The sequence below is a fragment of the Pezoporus flaviventris genome, unplaced genomic scaffold (assembly GCF_033815535.1).
Source record: "Pezoporus flaviventris isolate CSIRO_AGI_PZ_B2104156 unplaced genomic scaffold, CSIRO_AGI_Pfla_v1 ptg000066l, whole genome shotgun sequence".
Classification (NCBI taxonomy): domain Eukaryota; kingdom Metazoa; phylum Chordata; class Aves; order Psittaciformes; family Psittacidae; genus Pezoporus; species Pezoporus flaviventris.
In genome coordinates this window covers 15,990,275-16,017,390 of record NW_026892614.1, presented here as the reverse complement: position 1 = coordinate 16,017,390, position 27,116 = coordinate 15,990,275, and the positions used below count along the sequence as shown (strand labels likewise).

The window sequence follows — 27,116 nt, the reverse complement described above, 5'->3', positions numbered from 1 at the left end:
CAATCTGAGAATCTGCTTTGTATTTTTAAACCAGTAACCCTATCAGGAGCACAAGATGGCCACCACATGTTAGTTAACTTGTGCTTACCGGAAGCAATGAAAATCCTCTTGAGTGACACACGACATGCCTGGACCTGCCCAGGCAGGTCCATTGCTATTATTTCCAAGCACTTTGTTTTCAGGCCTTTGCAGGCACAAATAATTACAGGTGAAGAGGGTGAAAACAGGTGGGATGTAGTGTGTTGTGTGTATCTGGTACCTAAGGGAATCTGTCCTGTGGCTCCACTCTTGCTGCACTGAGATAGCTGCTGCTGGCTCTTGGCATCAGTCAGAGGATTCAGTGATGGTTATTTCCTTGTTCCTTCAACAAGAACAGCTTGTGTGCTCTTTAATATATTGTAGTTTTGAATCTGCATTTTTTCTCAACCATCAGCAGTAGACAACATGGATTTTTCTCCCATCTACCTTTCCCTAAAAGACTTTTTCTTGGAAAAAAGACTTTTGCTTCATGTATGTTTTTGCCTCACAGTCAGCCTGCTGCCATGTGCCTCAGGCAGAGGTGTGCCTGGGTTGCATGCAAAAACCTGAGCTCACACAAACTGATTAGCCTTTTTTTATGTTTTTTATATCTGTGTTGTGCATCTAGCTCCTATTTGCAATATATGGTTGGGTTGTGAACTAATTATCAGAGGCTCCAAAGAAATAATGTGTGTGCTCCTGGTGTCCTTGGTTATTACATTTCCTCAGGATCTTTTTTCTAGCCTTGAAGCAGAGAGCTGTCCTGGTTTCAGCTGAGATAGAGTTAACTTTCTTCCTAGTAGCTGGTACAGTGCTGTGGTTTAGATTTAGTGTGAGAACAATGATGATAGCACACTAATGTTTTAGCTGTTGCTAAGTAGTGCTTACTCTAAATGAAGGACTTTTCAGTTTCCCATGCTCTGCCAGCGAGCAGGTGCACAAGTTTAGAAGAGCTAAGGAAGCTGACCTGAGCTAGCCAAGGGAATATTTCACACTGTGGTAAGCAGCAGAACACCTCCATAGAGCTAACTTACCTTACCCTGAAGACCAGAGTGGCTGCATCCAAACTGCTGGATCTGATCCTTGGCCTGATCTAACTTCCAAACCTTGCCTAGCACATCCTAGTGCAGTGCTGGATGGCCAATGCCAAGACCAGAGGTCATGCTAGCAGTAGCTCTGGGCAATTGCACACTTGGGTTCATGCTCCAGCTCTATTAGTTTATTTGTACAGATGTAATTCTTGTGCAATTCTGAAGAGGTTGATACCAGCTGAGATGCTGGAAGAAATAACTACCTGGATTTTACTTTACAGGGTGTAAGAAAGTTAAGACAATACTGTTCAGTCTTCAGTGGAAGATATTATCTTCAGATCTTGTGCTTGCTTTTGTTCTAGTACATTGTATTTTAGGGCATCTTGTCTGTATATGGAGCATTTATAGGCTGGACGTAATCACACGAGGCAGGTATGTTTGATAATTTAACTGTATTAACATGAGGAAAATTAATACTTCTATTGACTATTGCTGAAACTTTTTTTTTAGCATGACTTTAACCAGGATGTTAAGCTTATTTAGGATAGAAAACAACCAAAAAGAATAAAAAATGGGTAACGAATTAGGATATGGGGAGTTCATTTGTCTCTTAGTACCTTTGAGAACATTCATATTTTTCTGCTGAAGGGCTAAACTGCATTACAGAGAGGAAAACATGGGGTCATGGCTGCCTCCTCTAGCTCATGTTGTATTTCAAGTAATAGTGAAAACCAGTTGGTGGCTGTAGGTCATGAAATGAGCTGATGTAGGGATCTAACAAATAATTTAGTATAATATTAAAAATTAACTAAGCAGCTGTATCATAGTCTTATGAATACACTCCGTTTGAGGATATGTAAAGATTTACACTCTCCCCATCTTGCTAAGTTTTTAAGTGCAGTTCCAGACTACTCATGCCTTGAGACACTGAGTTCGAAGGAAAAATCTCTTCTGACACTAAGCTCCCACATTTAACTCTTGGAGTGTACTTACCTACGGAAAGTAAAGTACTTTAGGCTCCTTCATTCAGTTCTATGGCTGTTCTGATTTGTCGTAACAGCAATGTAATGGCTGCTGGATGCGTAGCTCAGTCCCCAGCTCTGCATGATAAAGCTCTTCATAGGTGCCATGCCAGAGGACTAGCTGTGTCATCTGCAGGTCTGCCCTAATTTAGCTATCTCTCTGAACAGAAAATGTGCTTAAAAGCCTCTAGGTTCATGGTCATTATGTTGTCAGAAAATTTCAATAAGAATTGTTTCCATCCGCTCTGTAGAATCAATTTTGCAGCTGAACACATACATGAGTGTTCTTAGTGGAGGACCTCGGTTTTGACAAGTGCTGATAACTTTTTGCCACTCCCAGCAGTACCAGCATATATGGGGTATGCCCAAGCCCACCAAAAATCATGCCCAAACAAGGCACATCTAAAGACTGTCCTTTATTATAATGTTTAAGTCAAAGTCATACTATTTGTTTACCTTCTGAGCAGAACACAAATGGACCAGCTCAACATTGTTCGGAGCCAGGAACTGACTCATTCTTTGGAATACAACAGGGACCAAATTCACCCGCCGCAGGAAGAAAACATTGCCCATAGCAAGTTCAAAGGAGCAGCTAGTGCCACTGAAGAAAATGCAAAATCAGAAGAAATACAAGTAAGCTGTCTTCTGTTGAATAAATATGCAGTTCTCATCAATTAATATCCTCCCATGCGGGCATCTTACGGTAGTACCTGAATCCTTCCATTTGCCACAGGTGGCCAATAATTACATCTTCAGGACAGTTGTGCGTACAGTGAAGATTTTTGTTAATAGTACATTACTTTGGTTTAAAATGTATTATTTTAAGTACATATAAGTGCCCCACTTTCTTGATATACGAAAAAATTAGGTTGTGCCTTCTATTTCTTAAGGTATGTTGAGAGGTTCCCAGGTTCCTTATACTTCTTGTATTGATTTGCCCAGATCTGAGCTAGCTCTTAAAAAATATTCCAACTCCTGCTGTTGTGGGGTTTACATCTTTTTCATACAAAAAGCCATTGTGCCAGTGGCACAGAGGTATTGGCCATTGTTCTCTGTTCTCATCCCTGATGTGGGAGTTTGTTGATTTTTTAACTTGAACTATCCTGGCCTTTGGCTTTGAGTATTTTGGTGATATCTAGCTGTGTATCTAACACCTAACCTGCCTAATAACATTCCTGAATCACTGACTGTGTTTCTTCTGAGTTCCTTTAGGGGATTCTGTTTGAATCATCTATATAAGCCTCCTTAGGGATAAAGTAATCTCTGAATATCTGTGACTGTTTTCCCTATCAAAACCAGTTAGACATAATATGAGTTTAAGCAATTTTCTAGAAGAATCACGAATAAAGAAAAGGGGGAAATGGTGATCCATGTGAGACAGTGATAAATGAGATGGGGACAGCTAAACCTATATTCTTACAGGATAAAGGAGTAGGCTATGGTAATGCTTAGAAATGTCTGGAGCAATGTTCTTCTGCAAAAGGATGTCTGAACCAAAGTGATGTATTTGGCACAAAACTGACAATTTCAATTATTTTCTTGGCCAGAAAAGTTTCAGAAGAAACAAAACTGGCAAGACAGTATTTTGTTCAAACTTTCAATACATTCTTTATTTCTCGTTTGTACATTTTTTGAAATACATATTTTTGTATCATACACATAACAAATGTTTTCTCTGATTGTGTTCCGCATTTCTCTAGAGGTAACATTTACAACAGGAAATGATTAACTGTTTCAGTGGGGTTATTCCAGTATTTTGAATAAAAGTATTTTGAATGACCTGTCTGCTCAATACTTTGAAACATCAACTTTATTTCCCATTTGGATTTAAAAAAAAATGTTAGAATTTTTGCCAGGGAATAGTTGTGTTTCCTGACTAGATCTAGCCCTAGAGGTGACGTTTGGTAGAATTGTTTTAATCTTTTGTTCCTACCTGATAACATAATGAGTGCAGGTTCAAAAATTACAGAACACTGGGTTACTATCTATCTGTGTGATCCACAAGTTCAGAAGTCTCCTTCTTCTTAAAAGCAGCCAATGGATGTGCCAAATGCTGACCAGGAAGCTCACAGCGAAGAAAGGATGGTGATTAGAACACAAGTGGGCAGATACACAAGTGAAGGGAAAGTAGTAAAGGGGTGCATGTGATGATTGGTTGACTACAGAACAAACTCCACATTTTCAGTTTAACTCCACTAATATTCCATTTGCACTACCCAACATGAGTGCTCTGAGGGGAGAGGACTCAGTGTTGGCATCAGCACAGGTGAGGGAAGAAGGAGGGAAAAATAATGGAGATACATGGATATGGAAAAGTCCTCTACAAAATGCACCAAATTTCATTACTTTCCTTTACCTGAACTCAGTTTAAAATTGTCTTTGCAATCCCCTGCTGTCTGTAACAACTTTTTATCTATTCGTGTGCCCTTGTGACTACATGAAGATCTATAGAGCTGACTTTTTTTGCCTTGTTTTGGAAAACATTCACATTTAATGGTGTTTGTTTGCATGATGAGTTTGCATTTCCTGATTTTCCCTCGCATACCAAGGACTCCTCTCTGCTCACTTTGTACCAATTGATTTGGTTTAAACATAGGAGCTTGCACAGTAGTGATTTTTGTTTGCTGGTTTGTTTGTTTGTTTGGTTGGTTTTTTTAAGGAATCATTTTAAATGTGCTCTTTTTATATTGTGCACCTTTATATTGAAGACCTTTATACTGTTGACATTTAAGCAGAACAAAGGACTTCATGTTTCCTTCTGGATATGTAAGGTGGGCATGCCTAGTCAAGAGCAGGTAATGATATGGCACACTTTTTTTCTTCTGGTAGATATTAAAACAGCAGATTGCTGGACTGCAGGAAGAATTCAAGAGAAATGAGTCCTGCTGGCATGCTGCCTATAACAAGCTGAGAGACCAGGTTGAGATGCTGACCAGGCAGAACACAAAGCTTCTAGATGGGCTCAGAGTTTCAGAACATCAGAGGTGGAAAGAAGAAAAACACCCAGAAGCTGTGAATTTCACAGACAGAAAATCAGAGACACCGGTACTGCATGATATTATCTGTTCAGTACTGTCTGAAAAAATAAGGGGTAGTTTTTCTTTGGACCTGGCATTTGCGAACACTATTCCTCCATTCCTGCCATGCTTAGCCTGAAGGGAAGAAAATCAGCTCTGTAGTAAGCCATGTTAAAATATAGTTTTTGTGTGGTCCTCTTCCACTTAGCCTTGTTGTCCATGAGCTGGACACATCTAAAAGGTGATTCAGTGAACCTATCTTAGATACTAACATAAGGGCAGATGTCTCCCTCTGCTAACTATGGAGAGACTCTAGATAAATAACCTAAAATTGGTGCATAAATTGGACAACTAAAGTCTTCTGAAATGAATTCTACTTTTTATGTATATAATGCCATTCATCTTTTTAATGAAACAGCTCTTCAGCCAGGTGCAGGCTGGTTTCTGCAATAGGTATAGTGGGACCTCTTATTAATCTCATCTCAGTTCTTATTTCGTACTGTAAACTTTCTGGGATGAAAACACTGTCAACACTCTTTGTTACCTTAGAATGCACAAGTTTCACTCCTGACTGGGTGTTACATGGGGGTGGAGCAGGGAGGACAATCAGGGTAGAAACTGTGGCTGGCTAGTGTAAATGTCTGTGGTGATCTCCTGAAATCAAAACTGTTTAACCATAGGTGTACAGATTTTCTTGTCATTTCTCATTCAGTATCCCATACTAGTAGGGTTACTTGTTACCTTACTATATAGCCAAGTAACTTAATTTAGGGGAGTTAAAAGAAGGGAGAAAAATATTGTTACACACTTCTTACACAGGACACAGCAAGCCTTGGTGGGATTAAATGTTTCAGACTGCAATTCAGAAGACAATATTCTGGTTTGAGTGGGTCATTTCATCTCCCTGTGTATTCAAGGGAGAAAAATATGTGCCTTTAAAGAGGGATCAGTTTCACCCTATATGTGTCAAGGCGGCAAACAATTATCTTCTAGAGGGTGCAGACTGGTGAGATGAATCCTACTTTTCCACAGTGGCTGAACCTAGGAGAAAATAAAATCAAGCCATTTACTCCTAGGTATTTCCCTAATTTGAAACTCTAATTTCTAGTAATGTATCTTTAAAAGTTGTTAGAACCACCAATTAGCATGTCCTTTGATTTGTGGAGCAAAGAAGTTTTGGTCCACCTTTTTATTTGATTTTAATGTACTAGTTAATGAGATTTTTCACGTAACACTGTTAGGTTCTATTGCAAATATCATTTGAAGTTCCATTTCAATGTATCTTTAATTTTCCCAAACATACCAGCTCATACGACTCATCTTTTTATAGATTGTGAAGGTCAGAAAAAATGATTAGAGTCACTTGTACAGAATGAAAAAAAATAAAAATCCAATAAAAGCAAGGATTAGAGAAAACTGATTGATTGACTTCGGTTGTAGGCCAGATTTCTGAATTATTTCTACTGCTTTGGGGCATTTGATGATGTATAATTACTGCTCAAGCCACCGAAGATTTTGTTGTGTGAGAGTAATATTAGGATGCTGTATATAAAGATGCTAGGATGGTTATCAAAGATTGTTGTGTCTGATAGTGAGGAGTTTCAGTCCCTAGCACAACCAGATGAGGAGTTTAATTGACTGTGTTTAAATATGATAATTTTTATTACAAGAGAAAACCAAATGGCTTTGAGGGTTGTCTGATTCTACTAGCTGTGACTTGAACTTTATATAATCATAACAAATTCTCCATTAGGTTGCAGAAGCTATTCTGCGAGAGACAGCATCTTCATCCAAACAAGAAGGGAGATCATGGAGAGATAATCACAAAAGTTACCATATGTCTTACATGGGACCGAAGACATCTTTGCAAAGACACTTCTTCAGAGATGCAAATAGTGAAGTATGCATTCCTATTACCAGTAGTCAGTTTTCCATGGTTTCAAATATTTATTTGAGAAAATGTTCTTTGGAAACAAAATCTGTGCAAATGAAAGTGTCTCTATAAGCACGGTCATGTTTTCTTGCAGTAGGCTTGTGCTGTCATTCAGCATAAATTTGCTTGTTAGTTTTTCTCCTGATTTTGCCATAGCAGGAGACAAACCTTTTGTGTTTCCTTTTCTAGAAGTAACTATATTGTTTCCAGGTATGCTCTGAATTTATTGGAACTGCTGCTTCACAGATTGGTTTTACAGGAAACTGCCATACCTTGCCTCAGAATGCCATAAATCCAGTATTTTGCCATTTGAGGCTTTACTTGCTAATAAACACTAGTGTTATTCTGCCTGATAAAGTCAGTGAGAAAATCATTTAGCTTTTTACAAGTTGTGATAAATTAATTCAGTATGTCAGGTGAGATGCTTGTTTCTGACTGGTATCTCTATGGCTGCTCCTCTACAGCCAGCTTACCACATTTCTCACACATCTCACCATTTAGAATACATAGATATTTAAACATTTTGTTGTGCTTTGCTTTCTCTTGGTTTTGTATTTGTTGCTTCTTATTATGAGCATCTTGATTATAACAAGTCCCCTTTCTTCTTTTTGCTCATATTTAGCAGAAATCTGTGCTTTATTTAAGCAATTAGTCTCTCTGAATTTCCTCCTACCTACTGGAAACTAATCTCCTGGATCCATTTGCTAAAGCAAAACTTAGCTCCCTCTGTCCTTTTAGGGACTGTAATCAAATGTAAAACATTTCAGATGATAAAGGAGGCAACTATTCTACTCCAGTGATCATGACAATGTATGTCTTGAAAGTCATGAGACAGTGGCTTTAATGAATCCTGCATGGTGCCAGACATGAAAAGACACAATGCTAAGATCAACTCTAAATGAAATATGCTTAAAAAAGCAGAATCATTTATGTGTGAAATAGTAGCTTCAAGGAGGATGCAGAGCACGCCTGACTTCACAAATAAATATATATCTCTATTTCTAAACTATATGTTGTTTATAATCAGAAGGTCGATGGTTTAGCTGCAATAAATTGTTTTGTTTGTTCTATACTGATGTTGAGTCTCCCCAGTGCCTTCTACAGCTGGGATCTCTCTGTTCCTCTGTGCTGTGGTGATAAAATTACTAACTAGACAGGTAATGCACAATATACTATCTGCAGTTAAAGTGGCCAGTAAAGTAAAAAAGCTATCTTTGGTAGCTTACTCTGGAAATTTTCAAGGCATGGAAGAGTTTGTTTTATCTGAACATTAAAAGCATTCTTCTGAAATTAGTAAAAACCAGTAACATTTATTCTACTTAGAGACTCCCTAAGATCCACTGAGTTTCACTGTGGCTCCAGAAACAGGTCTGAGAAGGGGGAAGTTGAAGACACTCTGTGTTATCTGAGCTTTCACCATCTAGACAGCACTGGAACCAATCCAACCGGAATCCAGCCCAAGCATGATCTAGGCTGGTGGCCACAGTGCCCATATGTCCTGAGTGAACTCTGAAATGTTTGAGAAAGACACATGCTCTTTATCTGATTTGATGGCAGAAGAAGGACTTGCAGTAAGTAGAGTGGCTGCTGATTATTTGAATATAGAATTGAAGGCTTAGGTAAATGGAACATTAAAAAGAAGCCCCAAATCTGTGTCATAGCAATAGATCTGACCATGGTATCTCACTTGTGTTTCCTTTGTATCTGACCTCTTTAGCTAGCAGGTGTATGCTTTCCCTCAAAGTTTCTGTGGATATGAACAATTCTAAATTTAGGATATAGATGAAACAAACTTTCTCATGCTGTTTCTGTCCAGAATTGAGAAACTGCATGTGGGAGCACGTAAAAGTGAATGAAACACATCACAGTGAATGGGATAACTTTCAGCAACAGAAGCAGAGATGCATGATACAGCGATATGTGTGTGCCTATATAACCTACTTAAGTTGAAGCTATCTAGGGCTGGTGAGTTTCAGCAGCTGCAATTAAGAAGGCAAAACAACACTTAAGACTTCTGTCTTATTTCTTTCAAAGCTAATAGAATTTGAGGATATGTGAAAAAAACAATTGTAGAGAAAGTCCAAATAATGATCAGTAGAGATTAAAATTCAGAGTTTTGGAAGAAAGGATTTTATGAAAAACAAGACATATCTGAGAGATGTTCTACATCTCTGAAAAAGACATCTTCTGGTTGTGTGTAATACTTCTAATTATGGTTTCTGTTTGTACTGTAACGCAACCTAATTGGTGAGGAACTGGCCACTTCAAACTGTTCTTTAGTGAGACAAGATAGAAGTCCATTTTAACTGTATATCATTAGTGATTCCTTCAAAATACGGTTTGAAAGATGTACAGATTGGCCAAAATTGTTAATATTTATTATTTGTTAATATTTATTATTTATTAATATTTATTAGTATGAATTCCCTCCAAACAAGCTTATTTCTGAATGCATCACTTAGCAGGAATGTGTTGCCAGTTTCCTACCTGACATGCTACTATTGATAAATGTTAGTAATTTCTATGAGAAAAGTTACTTTCATTTCTACTGAAAGATATACTGATAACATTTCTTACTGGTTTTGCTGGAAAAGTTTCAACCAAGGTCAAATGCGCTTACTTTGAATCTTATTAGAGGGATTTTGCTGTCTAGTCTTGCAGGGGATTTTGATAACCTTTGAGCATGTAATTTCCTTGTCTATGAATATTCTTCCTGAACATTTACTGACTCTGAAGCAGGGAAGTATAAATTCTGGGAATGTGTAGAAAGGCTTTTGTAGCATCTGAATTTTCATTGTTGCTTTTACTCAGCTTTTTGATCTGTTAGTGGGAATGTAAACTCCACATGATGTAAACTCTACGGAACACAAACTGTGATATTTGGAGGCTATAAAGGATCCCTATTTATGGGAATTGACAAAAGAGAGAATTGAATTGTGTCAAAATGGTGAGGAACTGTAGGTATTGACATCTGGGAGAAAAAGCTCATTAGAAAATTTAAAGGGTTATTGTTGAGCATGAGGATCAAGGGGAACATCATATTTTTAAAGTTTAGGTGGGCCCTGAGTAAAACCACATCCTCCTGCTCTCCTCTGCTTCCTGATAGCATAGATCTGGAGGAACTTTGAGAGGTCACACAGTACTCCTTTTGCTGAAAACAGGGTCACTGTCACTGATGGTTATTCAATTTGTATGTTGCCAGCTCCCCTGAAAAGATGGGAGATGATTCAAAGATCCAAGAAGATCCAAAATAAACTGCCATCATCTGCTGCCTATTGTTTTAATTATGAAGTTTTACTTCATAACTAAAATCCATCTCTTTTGCTGTCACCAGCTAATCAACTGATTAATTTTTATTCTGTGTTCAGTGGAGATGGGAAACAACTGATCTACCTTGTGCATGCTGGGAGGCTGTTTGTATCTCCAGCCCTGAAATCCCTTTGTATTGCAAGGGTCTGCATTTAATGGAAACCCATGTGTTTCCAATGGAAAAAAAGTAAAAAGTTTTAGGGAGATAATTTGTTTATGAAGTGATGGAATAGAGAGAATCTTTATCAAGAGCCTCATCATGTGTGATTAACCCAAATACTTCATACTTGAGTCTCTTAAAAAGTGTAGAGCTGAATTGCAGTGGTTGCCAGGGTTGCAGTGATTGCTAGGGTTGCAGTGATTGCTATGATTTATGAAACAATCTCTTAGAATGACATCCATCTGTATGAAAACAGAGACCACATGTAATTCGCTAAGCCTATCTTGATTAATCTGACATTACTGTTTTAAAAATAGGTATGCCAGTGAATAATTTTAAAATGTGTAATATGTGTGATGCATAAAATATGAGATCACCAGCTTTTACAATGGCATATGTAACTAGCTGGAGAAGCTTTACTAGCACTGCTGTGCATGGAAGCTCCCTCAACTAAATGGGGTGTTCTTTTGATACATCATGAATGAAACTCACCATGTTCATGGAAACAGCTCTTCTTTCCCCCTGGCTTCAACTTGTTTGTTCACTTTTGCAGTCCAATACATCTTACTTCATGAGCTCATTAATTAAGCTAAAAAGAATGAGCATGAGCCTCTTCTCACCACATTTTTAAGGCCTATAGACATCTCTGTCCCTTGGCTACAGCATCACCCATTGCACTGCATCAGTAAATGCTGACTTCTGAATGTTCTTTTCAAATGTAGCTCATGAAGCCTCCTTTTCTAAAGTAGGCTTTCTAGGCTGCTCTGTGTTAAAACTCTTGTAATGAAGTATTTTCTATTTACAAGTCTTATATAGGTAGTTCTTTAATAGCTTGAACTGCAACATTCTTTCTGTACTATACAACAGCCAAAATGCATCCAGGTCCTTGTGCAAAAGCAATCCCACAAACCAGTTTATCTTTTCCTGAGGCAGGAATAACCTACACTCTTTTCCCTACCGTATTTTTTATGTGCACTACAGAAACCTTATCCCATACTCCAGTATGTAAAAAGTTTTGACTGGACCAGGTCAGCCCTGTTGGCAGATCCCCTAGTGTTGACTAACAGGGTGTTTTTTGCTAAATGTGTGTCCTAGTGTTTGAAGGTTCCAGGACCCATTGTTCTCAGTGTAGTCTTTAACAGTCCAATGTATTGTTTGGTTTTTCTGAAGGCTGGTGCATGGTAGAGGATGTGATATTCCCATTCAGTGCCATGCTCTTTGGCTCAATTGTCTATAAGTTTGTTTTGGAAATGACTCCCATTATCTGACTCAATTCTTTCTGGGGTACTGTGTCATCATAAGACTTGCTTTGAAAGTCCCAAGGCCCACGTTAGTGTCTGAATGAAGCTGATGAATATTTGATCTGCTGTGGTCCTCTTAGCACTTTCTGATGATGGCGAGCTAGCTGGCTCAAAAATAACCAGGCAGAAAAAGCAGCTAATTTTTGCCTGATTCTACTCACTGAGCCAGGTCAATCCCCCTCTGTGGTTGCTGGTGCCATATAAAGGAAGGGCTGGGAATCGAAGAAGAAGAGTGGGACTCTAGTAATTTGGGCTGAGATTGGCTTGAGCTGCTGTGAAACAGCACTGATGGCTTTTCAAGTTCTCTGAAATTGCTTGGTAGTTTTAGTCTTAAGATCTTTAACAATAAAATGATGGATTAGGAGCTCTTTTATTCTATCAGCCTGCAATTTTTGAGATAATGTCTTCATCAAAAATAGTTTTAAAGGTCTTCAGTACTATACTGCTTGTCTTGAACTGAAATCCCAGGCATATTTTGACAGTTTGCCTACTCACTTGTACTTGAAATCATGATTATATCTGAAGAACCCAGGCATATCCACAGAATCTGCCTGCAGAAGACACCTCCAAATTTAAAATAGATATCATATTCGTTTACCAATGAATTCTATTAATTTATGTACCTGCTAGTATCCTTGTCCAAAAGTGCTGATCAGTTGCCTGTCTCCTGCTCAGAAACATTTTATGCTTGAGGAAAAGATTTAGCCTTTAAAAATTCTACTATTTTCTGGTGCTGCGATGGGATTTATTTATTGTCTCCTTCTTTGTAAGCACATCCATTAAGTCATGATGTCATTTCTTAATAGGAATAAGAGATCACCATCTGCAACAACAACAGATCCCTCAACTTTCATTGATCAAAGGAAGAAAATTTTACAGCTGTCAAAAAATGGTAACTGCTGTCAGAGAAGGAATTGTGCAGTCTTCCCATTTGTGCTTTGCTAGTCCCATGTCTCTTGAGCCACAGCTCATGGATTTGGACAAATGAAGCTGATGGCAAATACATTCTTTGCCTGGACTGCTTACACTCATCTTCCCAAGCATCCCCTCTCCAGTGTGTGACACTTTGCTAAATCAGAGTACCTGCTATTATTTCCATAGGGGGTTTTTAATGTTTCTTTCTTTCTGACCATCATGTGCTCATTTCCAGCCATTCACCAGCTCAGTGCATTAGACTTTCTTCTGCTATCAGTTCTGATGGACATGGATGTTGTCCTTTGCCATTTCTGGGATGTCTTCCACAGGGCAAGCAGTGACTATGCTTTTGTCTCATATTGCCAGTCATTTCTGTTAGGTTTGGTACCTCAAAAGTTTTGACTAGGCAAGAGTGCACCCTCAGTTTTCCTGTTACATCAGTGTAACAATTCCTTTGCATCTGACCAACCCTGGTAGTCATTATGCAAATCCCATATATCTCATGGTGGTAATGAAAGAATATTTTATGTTTTCTCTGTGCTCTGGTCAAAGGTCTTCCCAGAAAAATTGAGGAAATGCTTTTGACTAACTGTGATGTTTCCAGTACAAATGTCTGCTATAGTTTCTTTGGAACTGGTCACATCTCATTTCCTTTTTGTGTCTCACATCTGTCTTAGCAAGGCTTGTGTCAGCCTTGATTGATGGGAAAGTATGAGGGCAAAATGTATAAAGGGTGGACATCTGGCAAGTAAAAATGAGTTGTCATGAAATGTATTTTACTGGGGTCAACTCAGTTGTGGTATCCCAGAGAGGGGTATCTTTCCTGATCTTGGCAGGATGGTTGGCACTGAAGGATGAGAACCTGAGAGCAGCTTTTGGCCTCATACTGTGAGCCTTGGATTACCCTTGACTTACAAATGTGAGAAGCAAAATAAGACCCCAAATAGAGATTTATGTGTAAAATATGTGTGCGTCTGTGTGTATGCCCACATATATAAACATTTTCCTGAAAGTTTTAAATGCTTAATAACGCATCTGTTGTAGAACAATTTTTAATGCTGTTTGAAGATGTTTATATCAACTTAATGCAAATGCATTCAAACCTTTTAGACAATAAAAAGCTCTGTGCAAAGGGATGATCCTTTAAGATCGATGACAAAGGAGCATCAGGAAAAGAAACCATCTAACTGCTCTTTTGGCAGAAGCACAACACCAACTGGCAGGAAGACACATCACCAAGGAAGACTGACACCTTTTGAACCAGAAAAAGTAAGTCACTAATAAGATCTATTTAGACTGCCTTTATTTTCTTTTTACTGTCTTATTCAGAAGCTGGATTGGGATCCTGATCCCTGCATAGCTGCTGATTGGTCCTCTTCTGCTGGTTCTGCAGGTTTTTTTTTGCCAGAATTTATCTTAGAGACTGTTTATACATATATAATGTATAAATATAAAATATAGTTACATTTATTTTGCTACTTGAGCACCTGCAGGCCAGATCATGGGTGAATGCTCCAAAAACTGCACCCCTTGCCCTTAGAAAATGTTCAGAGCTGATCCTGTTCACAAAGCATAAAGGCATCTCAGGGCCAGCAGTTCCCTGGGGACTAGCGGCTGGGAGCATCAGGGTCTCCCAGTGCAGTCTGTCAGGATAGGGCCCATCCCACAGCCACAGACAGGGAGGAGGGCAGGCTGGGGATAGAAGTCAGGGTCATGCCAGAATCCCAGCCATCAAAGCCCATACTGATGAGATTGGTGGTCACAAGAAGAAGTCAGCCCATGGGTCGGGGTTGAGCTATGGATCAATGAGGTGCATGGCCAGGTACAGGCATGTCTGCAGTACAACCCAACATGGACCGAGAGTGAGAGCTGCTGAAATGCAGCTCCCAAGAGAAGGGATGGGATGGGAGGTAGGGAGATGGATCTGTCTGAGGCTTCTTCCAGCTCCTCCCCTCACATCTTTTTCCACAACAGTCTGAACCGAGATTAGACACCAGTACCGTATCAGTGCACAGACAGCTAAACTCCTGGGAAAGGGAAGCGCACTATGGCCATGTCACTAATAGCTCCCATGCTACAGTGAAGCATGGCTGTATGTCAGGGCATCTCCATTTTGCTTCAGGTTGTACATCAACCTTCTCCTGCTGGGAGAAGAATAGATGACAGGAAATCACCTGGAGCTGTCTCACATCTGAGTGTTGGTTTTAAGGAGCCTAACTCATCTTCCTATGTAAAAGGTAACTGTGGGAATTTTCTGCCTGCCTAGAGTAGTCTGCAAATGACTTGGAGACACTAGTCCACAACTCTTGGGTCACAGGCAATATATTACCACTAAAATGCTCTTATGATTCTTAGAAGAATTGTGAAAACTGTACTTTATGAGAGAGAGAGCAGATTGTGCTGTTGCCTGCTTACTCACTGGGTTTGTTGTCCTGGAAGCTCAGAAGGTGAGAGAACGGATGTGGTCTGCACTTCACTTTAGTTCAGGACAAAACAACCTTAGGGAGGATGGGCAAGCTATTAGCAAACATTTATCGGTATAGGAAGCAATGTGTTGCAAGAATCTGAGAGCTAGCATCTTCAAAAACCTTCTGAGATAGGTACGGGCACATGATTCATTGATTTTTGTATGCTTTCAATGACCCGTTTTACTTTGCTTTTTGCTGTAGGCAGGTCTTTACCCATTTCATATAGCTCAGAAGACATGTTCCTCTCACATAACGACAGCAATGACACTTGCAGCTTTGCGCTCTGCAGTAACATTGAAGAAGCAGAGGTATTTCATCATGTAACTCTATAAAAGAATTCAGTGAGTCTGTGATCTTAGTTTTTGTATGCAACGTGCTATCTCCCATCCAGCTGAAAACAATACTCTCCTGGCTTTATTTGCTTGTCTCTACTCATGATAAGTACACTCTTTAAATATCTTACAAAAAATGTAGTAGATTTCTTTATCAAGATGTTCCTGCACAACTATTGGACATTAACAGATTTATGTTGCTTGTTACCTCTTTTACTTTGGCTCAGAAAGAAGAGACTCTTAACCTTCAAAAGACAGAAAAAATGTTAAAACCTCAGAATAAAGTGGCTTTTGTGACCACACACAGGAGAAGTGGCATAACTGCATATGACAGCAAAGTATCTACAGACAGTTCTACTGCTTTCGTGGATGCTGAAACAAAGGTTTGAGCAACTTACAATTCTGGCTCTTATATAAACATCAACTTTCTTTTTTTCCATTTGTGAACTGAAATTAAACACACCAAGAGAAAGAAAACTTCCATTCCCATTTCCAGTGCTATGCAGTGGACACAGAGTTTTAGGTATGGATCTGGCAACTTCAAGGAACTGTTTCTACACCTTTTTACTGGAGCGTATCATAGCCCTTTGGGGAGCAGTATTGCCTGTTCCTTTGGATCCCACATATCAAAACATGCCACATCTTCAAACTGCAGTTAACATTAGTTAGTAACCGTTCTTGATGCTATGTGTCAGATGTCAATTAACTTAAGGCTCTTTTAAGCTGCCAGACAGTGCAAAGAGCACTTATTGTAGTGGTAAATTGGAAGTGTAGCATCCTGAATAGCTCTTAAGTTACACAGTTAGCATTACCTACAGCTAAGAACCTTTTAATTTGTTTTGGAAGAGTGGATTTAGCTAATACAGGTACATTTCTTTCAAATCAGTAGCTCAATATTCAGAGACAGACCAATTTTTTGTTCTTGTGTTCATTCTTAATTTCCTATAGCATAGTTTCACCAGAATGCACTCTTGTCACCTCATTTTTGGACTTTCTCTATGCTATCTTTTGTTTTGCTAACCGAAGTTAACTGGAGTTAATGTGCAACTTTTCTAGTTATGACTAAAAGATCAAAATTGGTTACAAATGCAAGGCAATACCAGAAAGAAGGGCAGCTTTCCTCTGTGTGTGTGAAAGTAAATATGGGTTTTGCACAGTTAATTAAAATTAATAAAAATATTTTTAAAACATTTCTTTTTATATATCACTGACTGTGATCTTTTCATAATGTAGCCTCCAAAATCAATACTATCTAGAAGGTCAATGCTACATCAAGACAGAAGAATAAGTGAAGAAGAGGTGCAGGAAAAAACTGAGTATCGTGATGGAAAGGTGCGGTAAAATAGGATGCAAAAATATTTGAAGAGATCATCAATAAGACTGCAGTACAGATGGGAATCACTACTTTAAGTAGCCATAGACTATTATGTCTCCAATTAAATGTGTGTTCCTTAAAGGAGAGCTTAAGTATAAAGTTAACACCACGAATGATAGGAAATATTTATAGCTGATGAGCTGAATATCAAGTAAATTAATTGTTTTCTTGTTTCCCACATGGACTTACTTTGTGACTTTCACCAGATTTGTTTTGTTTATCTCAGTTACGGGCTGGGAGGAATTATATACTTGCCATTAGAAATGAAAATGTGCTAGTGGGGTAGTGATGGCATTTGGTAGTGCAAGATTAAAGGCCATTCTTTTCTTTCCTTGGATGTGAATCTAATGGTAGTGAGATGTGCCAGCTGGACACACCACTGTGGGAGAAGCTTTTCATTATACACAGCTGGCTACGCCTGGAGTAGCATTAGTGGAGTAGGGTTCAATGTAACCTGTCCTGTTTGCTTAAGCCACCTGTCAAAACCCCCAGTGATTCCTCAGCTGCATCCGGAGATTGCTTCCAGCTGCTCCTTTTCCTGAAGGCCCATAGCTCAGCTTGGCAGCTGGTTTCACCCCTTTCCTGGAAGTCCTTGTTTTCCAGGAGGGGATGAGCAGGCAATTCCTGCTGGCTTCCCACTGTGTTCCACAACTCCTTGCCATGAAGCTAGACAATTTGTGTCTGAGTGGCTATGTAATCTTTCCTGCACAGCACCTCAGGTGCTTTGACTTAATTAATGTTAGATGATCTATGTGTTTGAAGGTAGAAGAGGTGCTTACTGATGGACGTCGAATCATCACTTTCCGCAATGGTACTAAAAAAGAGATCAGTGCTGACAAAAGGATGACAACAATTAGCTTTTTCAATGGAGATGTAAAGAAGATCATGCCAGATCAAACAGTGGTGTGTAACTGTTTTGTTTCAAGTAAAATATAATTATTAAGTGATTTTCCAACAATGTCCTGTCATTTATCTTGACTTATCAGAAACTGATGAGGAAGGGTGTTGGTTTAACAACCCTGAGCGGTGAAACTGCTTCATCTTATAAGGACAAAAGTGGAGATGAATGTAGCTGGCAAAGAAGAAACAAGCAGGTAGTTAGCTAAGCAGATTAAAGGAGACTGAAAGAAGGCAAAGGGCAGGGGCAGCCAACTGAAGCAAGGACTGTTTTTTGTATGTTTGTAGGGCATGTAGCATAGTAAAGCCCTTCCCAAATCTTCACTCGTGAAGTCAAGCCATCACCATCATAGGGGTTCTTCCATCTGGTGTTGTGTAAATAAAACCAGTTAAAAATAACATGAGCTAGAGTGGAAATTAGGCCTTGGCATCAGCAGAACTATTTTAAATTAATAGTGCATGGCTGGGAGCTGAAGCAAAGAGGCGGGAAGATGACTTTCATAAGTGCACTGTTCTCTTGTATACTGCAGAGAAGAGATGAAAGAAGTGTCATCTAGACACAGCCATGAAGGAGGGGGGGGATGAAAAAGAGGAAGGAACAGCAGTACAAAAATAGCTGCATTTATGGATGTCAGAGGCAGAAAATGACCTTCAAATTACCTTTTTAAGATGGGTTATTTTTAAGCACATTTTTATGGTTGAATCTGCTTATGCAAATTTTGTGAACATGCTACAAACACTTCACTCTCCTTCCAGATTTATTATTATGCAGATGCACAGACAACCCACACTGCTTATCCAGATGGCCTGGAGGTGCTGCAGTTCCCTAATAATCAGATAGGTATGTAAGAACTCATAAATGTGAATTATACATGCAGGAAGATTTTTATTCTGAAAGTGTCGACTTATTCTGATTCCAGCAGATTGGGTATTTTCTCCCTATTTTGCTTTGTCTTTGCATTTCTCTTCCAGTATGTTCCATCACTTTACTGCTCAGTTTCTTCCTACAGAAGAAAGATAATAATGGATGCAAATGCTCTTCTTTGAATTTTGATTATCTGAATATTCAATTATTTTTTGATTTCTTTAGCAGTACACTGGATATCATTTCCAATCTCACTACAGTGTCAAAAAAAAACCACCTGATCTAGCTCTGTGTAAAGAAACATGGAAGAATACCAGACAGATTTTTTACATCTTCTTTTCCACAGAAAGACATTATCCTGATGGCACAAAAGAAATTGTGTTCCCAGATCGCACAGTGAAATGCCTCTATAGCAATGGATTCAAGGAAACTTTTTTCCCAGATGGTACAGTAGTGAAAGTAGAAAAGTAAGTCTCATGTTAGGGACAGGTACCAGGCACTGGACACAGGTACAAAAATACTGACATATAAAACTCTGGCTGGATTCTGCATGGCTGGGAAATTTCCACGTGAAAGAAGAAAGGATTTGTAAGCTAGTGAGGGATTTGCTACAGTGAGGCACTGAAAATTGTTCACTTCTACCTTGGATGATAGGTGACTCTGAAATTTTCCTCATTTAATTCCATGTAACTTTACACTGGCCAAGGCTGCCGGGAATTCACCAGCTGCCTGTATTAGCTATGTGGGTACTAAAGGACTCAGGATGAGAACTCCTGAGCTCTATTCCTAGCTTTTTGTCTGGCTTTCTGATCTTGGGCAAAGCATTTCGTGCATTCTCTCTCTATTCCTCTACATAAAATGAGGAAAAACAACAATAAGACTTTCTTACACATGCCTCTTCTGGGCTCAGGGAGGATCCTGTTGTAAAACAGATTTCCTGCTTGTAAAATGCCTTGAGATCCCCTCATAAAGAAGTCATTTAAAAATGCAGATCTCACAATGTATTAGGTATAATTCTATGCACTGAAGTACTTTGTATTGAAATCTTACTGTAATATCAGATCTCATGCCATCCCATGTTAAATTCTGAAGTGAATTATAACCTATCTGAGAAAGTTCCCACTTGACATTATTTTCCACTTTCATTGTGTCACATTAGACAGCTCAGTGAGATAGGTTAATAACTGATAGTGTCTTCTCACCACTTCTTTCATTGCTATTTCTTTCAGGAATGGAGATAAAATAGTGGTATTCAGTAATGGCCAAAAGGAGATTCACACTGTGCAGTTCAAGAGGCGGGAGTACCCAGATGGCACTGTGAAAACTGTGTACTGCAATGGCAGACAGGAAACCAAGTACTCCACTGGACGGGTTCAAATCAAAGATGAGGAGGGTAATATCATCCTGGATAAGAAATGATTCCTCCCCTCAAGGGGCTGCACTCTACGTAAGTAGCTCAACTTGTTTTCTTGGCAGTTCAGAATTGTTAGGAAGATTTAAGCCTTGTGAAAATAAATGGGTGGAACCATAGGGCTGTAATTCACTTTGTGTCAGTGACTGGTGCTTAGTTTGGAATAAACTTACCCAAATTAAATATCTCTTGGGTAAGACTTGAAGGAGATGCAGCCATGTCCTGTTTGTGTATGTAATGTTTAAATAAATGCCTGTAATATTTCTCATCAAAGTGTTTTTTTCACGATATTGATCACACTTTCCCTTGTTTCTCTGCTAATTAGTTACAAAAGTGACTACAACAAAGAAGTCTGGAATAAGAAGCTTTTGAATTTTAGTTTATGTTGCTTTATGTCTGTTTATGCTCCATCGCTGGCAGTGTTCAAGGCCAGGTGGGACAGAGCCTTGGGTGACGTGGTTTAGTGTGAGGTGTCCCTGCCCATGGCAGGGGGGTTGGAGCTTGATGATCTTAAGGTACTTTCCAACCCTAACTATTCTATGATTCTATGCCAAGTAGAACAAATCTATGTACTGGGTTTTTTTCTCAGTTAACCTCACAACAAATATAGAAGTGATTAATGTTTTCAGTTGGTTTCGATTCTTTGGAGCAGAACATACCAGCATGTATCAGGTCTTATCATGAGCTGTACATTAGACCAAAACCTGAGCAGGAGTTGAGTAACCATCACAGCTCTGGATGTCCCTTCTAACCTAAATTATTCAATAATTATAGGATCATAATCTGAGAACTCTGTCTCATGCATTTGAAGACAAAATGTAATGCTTATTTCATCCTGGTCATTATTTTGGATGAAATACCCCTTTCTTCTTCCACCAGCAGTCTTTCCTTAGACCTCCTTTGTATTGCTTTGCATTTGAATTAACCTCTTCCACTACTGCCTTTATCCTTTCAGTAGTGCAAAAATATTTCTGGTCAGTGAATCTCTCCATCCTCAGGGCTCTTTGGATGGCACTCGATACCTAGGAGGATTAATCATTTATCAGATGATGCTTTCAACTGCTTTCCCTACAGACTACCTGTCCTTCATCTGTCTTGAATTTTTCCGAAGCACTGAAGCATTTACCCTGTAGAGCTCAGCTCATTACCTGCCCATTGACTGAGAAGACCAATTATCTCCTTATGCCCTCCATAAATTCCTGTAGCAACAAACACTTTCATAGCATGCTGCTTCAGCCGTTTCTCACACCTAAGTGCAAAATAATTTCAAGATTATGGAATTGCTCTTTCTTCTCTTCAGTTTCCAGTGGGTCGGACTATCAATGAATCACCATTCAAGTTACAGAGCATCTTTGGAAGAAATAGATTGAATAGAGCAAGAAGTGTTGCTAATATTGATCATACACACGCTTCAGTTTATTAATTTGATCATGATGCCGGGAATATCCATGCAGTTTGATGTCGGCTCATGTGATATTAAAATGCATTGTTTTCCTTTACTCCTGTGTAACAAAGGAACAATTTATAAACCTGTGCTTTTTTCTAGTGAAATATTTAATATAACTTATGCGGCTTGTGAAAGGAAACTCTAATTAAAATAAAACCAAAATATCATTCTTTTCCATGTGTTTCAGTAAGAATTTCAGTTCAGTGCTGCATTATGCTGACCAAAACTAATTTATGTTGATTTTTTTCTTAATTAACCATGCTGAAAAAAAAGAACGTTATTACTGTTTTCAGTTTGTCTGGAAAGCTAGAAGTGATACTATGTCTTTTAAAGGACCACTGTTTTTATTTCCAGGAATTCTTTTTAACAAAAGGTTCACCACTTAATATGCTGACATTCTCTTTGTTTCTATAGTAATACAGAAAACAGGATTTGTTTAGCCTTAAATCACTGTTTGCCATTCAATAACCTGTGTATATTATCCATTCTAATTGTAAATTAAATAAGGAACAATTTGGTTTGTATGCTGCTTGCTCCTTGCTTTGTTAAGCATTCTCAACTGTGCTGCATGCATCAGCATGGTGAGAGGAAACATCAGCAAGGTGTTTCCACACGTGCATTGTTGCATGCATAGTTTTAGAGACTGACTTGTGCATATCCCCTGTGCATTACACCTATGCAGGTGTGGAGGCCAAATTATTCCGGAATCAAATGCTTCCTGCAAGTGCAGTTCTACTTTCTGGCAAATCAACAGCAAACCTTTAGTTGGTGAAATCAAAGGTTGAGACTACCGAAGATTTCACAGTACTTTCGCCAACCTGTGTCTTGCCATTGCTTTTACCAAGATATGTTTTTCAAGTGATATTTTATAATATAATAGCAAAGGAATTAATGAAATAAGGGGCAAAAATGTGGCTTGAAAAGGAGGAGACATAAAAAGCATGCAGAATGCCCAGCTCCTGGGAACTGGTTATTTCTAGTTTCAGCTTTTGCTTGGGAGGGTATCTTTGGCCTGCTCACCCTCTCCTGCAGCTGAGAAGTCAGCATTTTCCTGGATGTGCTCTGGCAGTTTTCTCTGTCAGGGTAGCCAGCTTTTGAATTGATCCTCTTGCAGCCTGCAGGGTAGGCTGTACAAAAGAAGCAGCAGTACATTTAGCCACTGTTTTGCAAGCAAGGAAACCAGGAGTCTCCTCGATGGTACTCTCACTAGCTGTGCTCCAGAGCATCCACCTTCTGCCACCCTTTATCCCAGTCTTGCCTCGAAACTGATTTTGCCTCAAAATGTCAATCTGCTTGTAGTTCAGCAGTATAACAATATCACAAAGAAGTTTTCTTTCCACAGTGTCATCAGTCTAAACACAGTTCTGGACTGTAGTTGACTTCTAGAAGCCATGGCTTGAATTTGTCATTGATCAAGATGTCAAACCCAAAGACCTCAAAGCAATCAGAGCCCGCTGGTAAAGGGGTTACAGCAAGAAGAATGAGAATTGCTGTGTTACTGATCTGCCAGTGGACCGTGTCATCAACCCCAAATATTCAAAGTTAAGAATGAAATTCGCTGAAGGTCCATTTGCAGACACAGCGAATCTCTTCTTTATATGTTTGGATTTCAGAGTGTTGTTATTGCTCTCAGTTTTGATTTCCTGAAACCCCACAGAGCTGCTCCCCAAGGACTAGACTCCATGCTCAGAACAGAGAGTGCAATGGACAAGAAAAGGGTGTGCTGAAGACCATTCTGATATACCATCCATATACCAACCTGTATCTCCTCTCTGAAAGCAGCAAGCAAAGGAAATACAAAATGGGCAGGACACATGCTACACAAGACTCCTTCATATCCTATTACTGGAGTGACATACTTGCTCTTTCTTTTCAGGCAGAGTTTTAGACTCCAGAATGAGTAGCCTCTGCCTTCCAAACTACAGAAACCAAGGGAACATGTCACATCGCAAAGTACTCTATTCAATGTATAGTTGAGTTGGCCAGAGAGGCTTTTTCTGTGGAAAAATTATGATTTGTTGAAACGGAAAGCTTTTTTCCAGAGAACAAAAGTAATCCTTTGCCAGCTTTTTCATTACATTTGAATTCCCCTGTTTTGAAATTATTACAGTATCTTATTTTCTTTTTTTAAATGACAATGGTTCTGATTTTTTTAAATGCTAATTTAGTTTTAAAACTAAAAGGCCAAATGTGGAGTTAATTACCAAAACGTAAATTGACATGATTCACAAGTTTTGCAAGTCACAAAACCATTTAAGATTCTCACTATTTTGAATGTGAAAACAATTCAAAGAGTCTCAAAGGATGAAGAAACATGTTTCTCTCTCCACTCTTGACATTGGGCAAGTCTCATATGATGTACCTATGTCTTGGCTCTCCAATGCATGTTGCTGCTGCAAGGGGGAATCACAAAGCAGTCACAGAGCTCTTCTACAAGCAGTGCCATGAAGTCTGTGGCAAGTGCTTTACAATGCAGTGGGCAAACCCAGGAGAGTCTCAATGGGGGCTTGGTGAGAGGAGGGCTTTAGAGAAGGGACTAAGGTATTTCAGGGATGCTGGGAGGCACAGCAGTGGCTACTTCATCATAGGCCTCTAGTATGTAGGTCAAAGCTAGCACTGGACTGCCTTATATCCTTTAGTGAGGGAATATTACCTAAAATTGAAGGGATCTGAAGCAAGCTTTGGTCCAGGATGTGAGGAATGAGGCTTCTATTCAAAAGAGAATATAAGCTTCACTAATGGGCTGTGACTGTGGCCAAAATTTAAATTTCTATATAAAATGAATTTCCATATTCCAAAGTAATATGTAATTCTGTATTTTTGATGATAATATGCATACTAATATAATCAGTGATGTTTTACTGTCAGACTTGCAGTACCTTTCCATCTCAGGTTTAAGCTAGTGCTGGAAAGGAGCAAGTTTGAAACTGCACTGGGATTATTTTTCTGAATCCCCTCAGAGATCCCTTTGGTCAGACTGTTCCAGCTGTCCTGGTTGCCTTACCTCCCAATTTCTTGAGCATCTGCAACCTACTCACTGAGGGGGCAGAGCAGCAAAAAGAGAAAACCCGTAGGCTGTGCAAGCACTACTGTGTAATAACCAAAACACTTGTGTACTAGCAACACCATTTCAGATATAAAAATCCAAAACACAGCAGCATATGGGCTGCTATGAAGAAAATTAACCCCATCCCAGCCAGACCTAGTACAGGAGTAAAAAGAAAAACTTATCAAGGGATCCCTCTGAGGGAGGGATTATCTTTTTTGCTCTGAGGTTGTATAGCAGCACCTCATGTAGTGAGATCCTGATTTCTGTGTTGGGATGTTACAAACAACCAATAGATGATTATGCTCATACAGATCAATATTGCACAATTTTGCTTCACTTGCTGTTAAACATTGCTGTGCAAAAGGAAATTGGAGGAGGATTTGGTGTGTTTCACTGCCTGTTATTGAAATGAAATCAAATTTCTGCACCAGATGGAAGCAGGGCAGAGTGAGAATCAGCAGCAGCCTAGCAGATCCATCTGTTATCTCTGGACAACTGGGAGGCCTTCAGGATTCTGCAGAAACAGTAGTTTTGCCATTTGTGTTTCCAACAGAGAGATTAAGAGCATGCCTTTGAGCTGGCAGGGCAAAGGCTCAAGAGAAAGGTGGATCTGTGAGGGATCCACCTACCACCTTCTTTTCTGCAGGACATAATGAACTCTACTTAATGTATGAAACCTGGAAAAGAAGCTTTCCATTTGAAAAGCCATGAATCAACACAGGTGAAGTCTGGAGTGGAGTCCAGATGCTTGGGAACAAGAAATGTTACAGAGATAGCAAAGTAGCATGAAAAGTTCTGTTATTTAAAAAACGTAACAATTTGTTTGGGTTTTTTACACATAAATTGTATTACTTATTTCTATAATGTCGCACCATATGGTGCCTCATCCTCCTGCTATTGTTAATAACTGAGAAGAAGTAGTTTCAAATGTTAGCTCCATGGAGTGCAAAAACTTAACTAGCCATGTAGTTTGTTTCCAGGAGCAGCACTAATCTTGGAGATGAACAGCACTTGCCTTGAATTGCTTTTATGCTTTCTGCGTCACACAGAGGATCTGATCATAATGTCATTATCAGTAATGTTCATGATATCTGTACAGTGCTTTCTCATCAAGATGAAGGGACATTGCACAGTAATCGCACTACAGCACTCTTCTCCTTGCAGTAAAACCACAAAAATCCAAGTCTGGAAACAGTATAGTATGGGTAAAACTCAACAGAAGTTGAAATGAAATGAGGGAAATCCTTACCTGAGCCACTGCTAGATGTGTACAGGTCTCAAGGAGATACAACAGCATAGGCACATCCTTCTTTTCTCCTCATTCTGTGACTTGCACTGTTATCTGCTTCCTTTTCATGACTGAGTTCCCCGTGTAACATGCCCTGGCCACTTCTCCTGAAAACAGCTTTGTCTGTGGATGGGCAAGTGGGGAAAGTTCATCACGACTGAAGTATTTGGTCATGTGAAAGGAGAAAGCTGCAGTAAGTGGTGATGCAAAACTGAAGACAGAAAACCCAAAAGGGGAAGTGTGCTGGGACAGAGGGATGATACAGGCGGAAACACAGTTGTCTGCTGACCTAAGACAAGTTGGTGGATTCAGCGTTTGGTGGGTTTTGTGGTGTTCAGATGTGAGCTGCAAACTACAGCCAGTTTACAACTTGATGTTATTTACAGCAAGTGTTAAAGAATGCAGGATAAAAGAACCATATGAATATTTATCAGTAGTTCCATGAAATGATGCCTGTTTTCTGCAATTACCTGCACAACTTCCACTGCTGTCATCTGATTTTGCACGTGGGCTTTTCAGATTTAATTGTTAATTTAATTCAATTGTTTAATTGACAGTTGCTAAGCCACTGTCCATCATATTTGAAAAATCATGGCAGTCAGGTGAAGTTCCCGATGACTGGAAAAAGGGAAATATAACCCCCATTTTCAAGAAGGGGAAAATAGATGACCCAGGGCATTACGGACCAGTCAGTCTCACCACTGTGCCTGGCAAAATCTTGGAGGAGATTCTTCTGGAAGGCATGCTAGGGCACATGAAAATCAACAAGGTGCTTGGTGACAGCCAGCATGGCTTCGCTAAAGGGAAATCCTGCCTGACCAATTTGGTGGCCTTCTATGATGGGGCTACGGAACTGACAGGGGTAGAGCAGTTGATGTCATCTACCTGGACTTGTGTAAAGCGTTCGACACTGTCCCGCACGACATCGTTGTCTCTAAATTGGAGAGACATCAATTTGATGGATGGACCACTCGGTGGATAAAGAACTGGCTGGATGGCCACACGCAAAGAGTTGTGGTCAATGGCTCAATGTCCGGCTGGAGACCAGTAACGAGGGTGTCCCTCAGGAATCGGTGTTAGGACCGGTCTTGTTCAACATCTTCATCGCTGACATGGACAGTGGGATTGAGTGCGCCCTCAGCAAGTTTGCCGATGACACCAAGCTGTGTGGTTCGGTTGATTCCCTGGAGGGAAGGAATGCCATCCAGAGGGACCTTGACACGCTTGTGAGGTGGGCTGATGCCAACCTTATGAAGTTTAACCATGCCAAGTGCAAGG

At 39.5% G+C, this 27,116-nt stretch overlaps 2 protein-coding genes across 2 annotated transcripts in view; one reads left to right on the top strand and one right to left on the bottom strand.

The window, feature by feature from the left end:
* Positions 1-22,017, top strand: part of LOC133278520 (centromere protein J-like) — a 33,921-nt gene extending 11,904 nt beyond the window's left edge. Inside the window, exons 9-21 of the mRNA XM_061471378.1 lie at positions 2,539-2,704; positions 4,901-5,116; positions 6,842-6,988; positions 13,817-13,975; positions 14,829-14,943; positions 15,376-15,482; positions 15,734-15,889; positions 16,740-16,838; positions 17,644-17,784; positions 18,535-18,619; positions 18,990-19,110; positions 19,873-20,090; positions 21,355-22,017. Coding sequence (XP_061327362.1) covers positions 2,539-2,704; positions 4,901-5,116; positions 6,842-6,988; positions 13,817-13,975; positions 14,829-14,943; positions 15,376-15,482; positions 15,734-15,889; positions 16,740-16,838; positions 17,644-17,784; positions 18,535-18,619; positions 18,990-19,110; positions 19,873-20,062 — 1,702 coding nt within the window. The 3' untranslated portion in view covers positions 20,063-20,090; positions 21,355-22,017. The remainder of the gene's footprint in view (positions 1-2,538; positions 2,705-4,900; positions 5,117-6,841; positions 6,989-13,816; positions 13,976-14,828; positions 14,944-15,375; positions 15,483-15,733; positions 15,890-16,739; positions 16,839-17,643; positions 17,785-18,534; positions 18,620-18,989; positions 19,111-19,872; positions 20,091-21,354) is intronic.
* Positions 22,018-22,389: 372 nt separating this feature from the next.
* Positions 22,390-23,100, bottom strand: TTLL2 (tubulin tyrosine ligase like 2; the record flags this gene model as incomplete). The annotated part of the gene is given in 3 exon segments (XM_061471752.1): positions 22,390-22,553; positions 22,556-22,851; positions 22,853-23,100. Coding segments are annotated over 3 exon segments (708 nt in total), but the record flags the coding sequence as incomplete, so codon positions are not given.
* Positions 23,101-27,116: the final 4,016 nt, after the last annotated feature.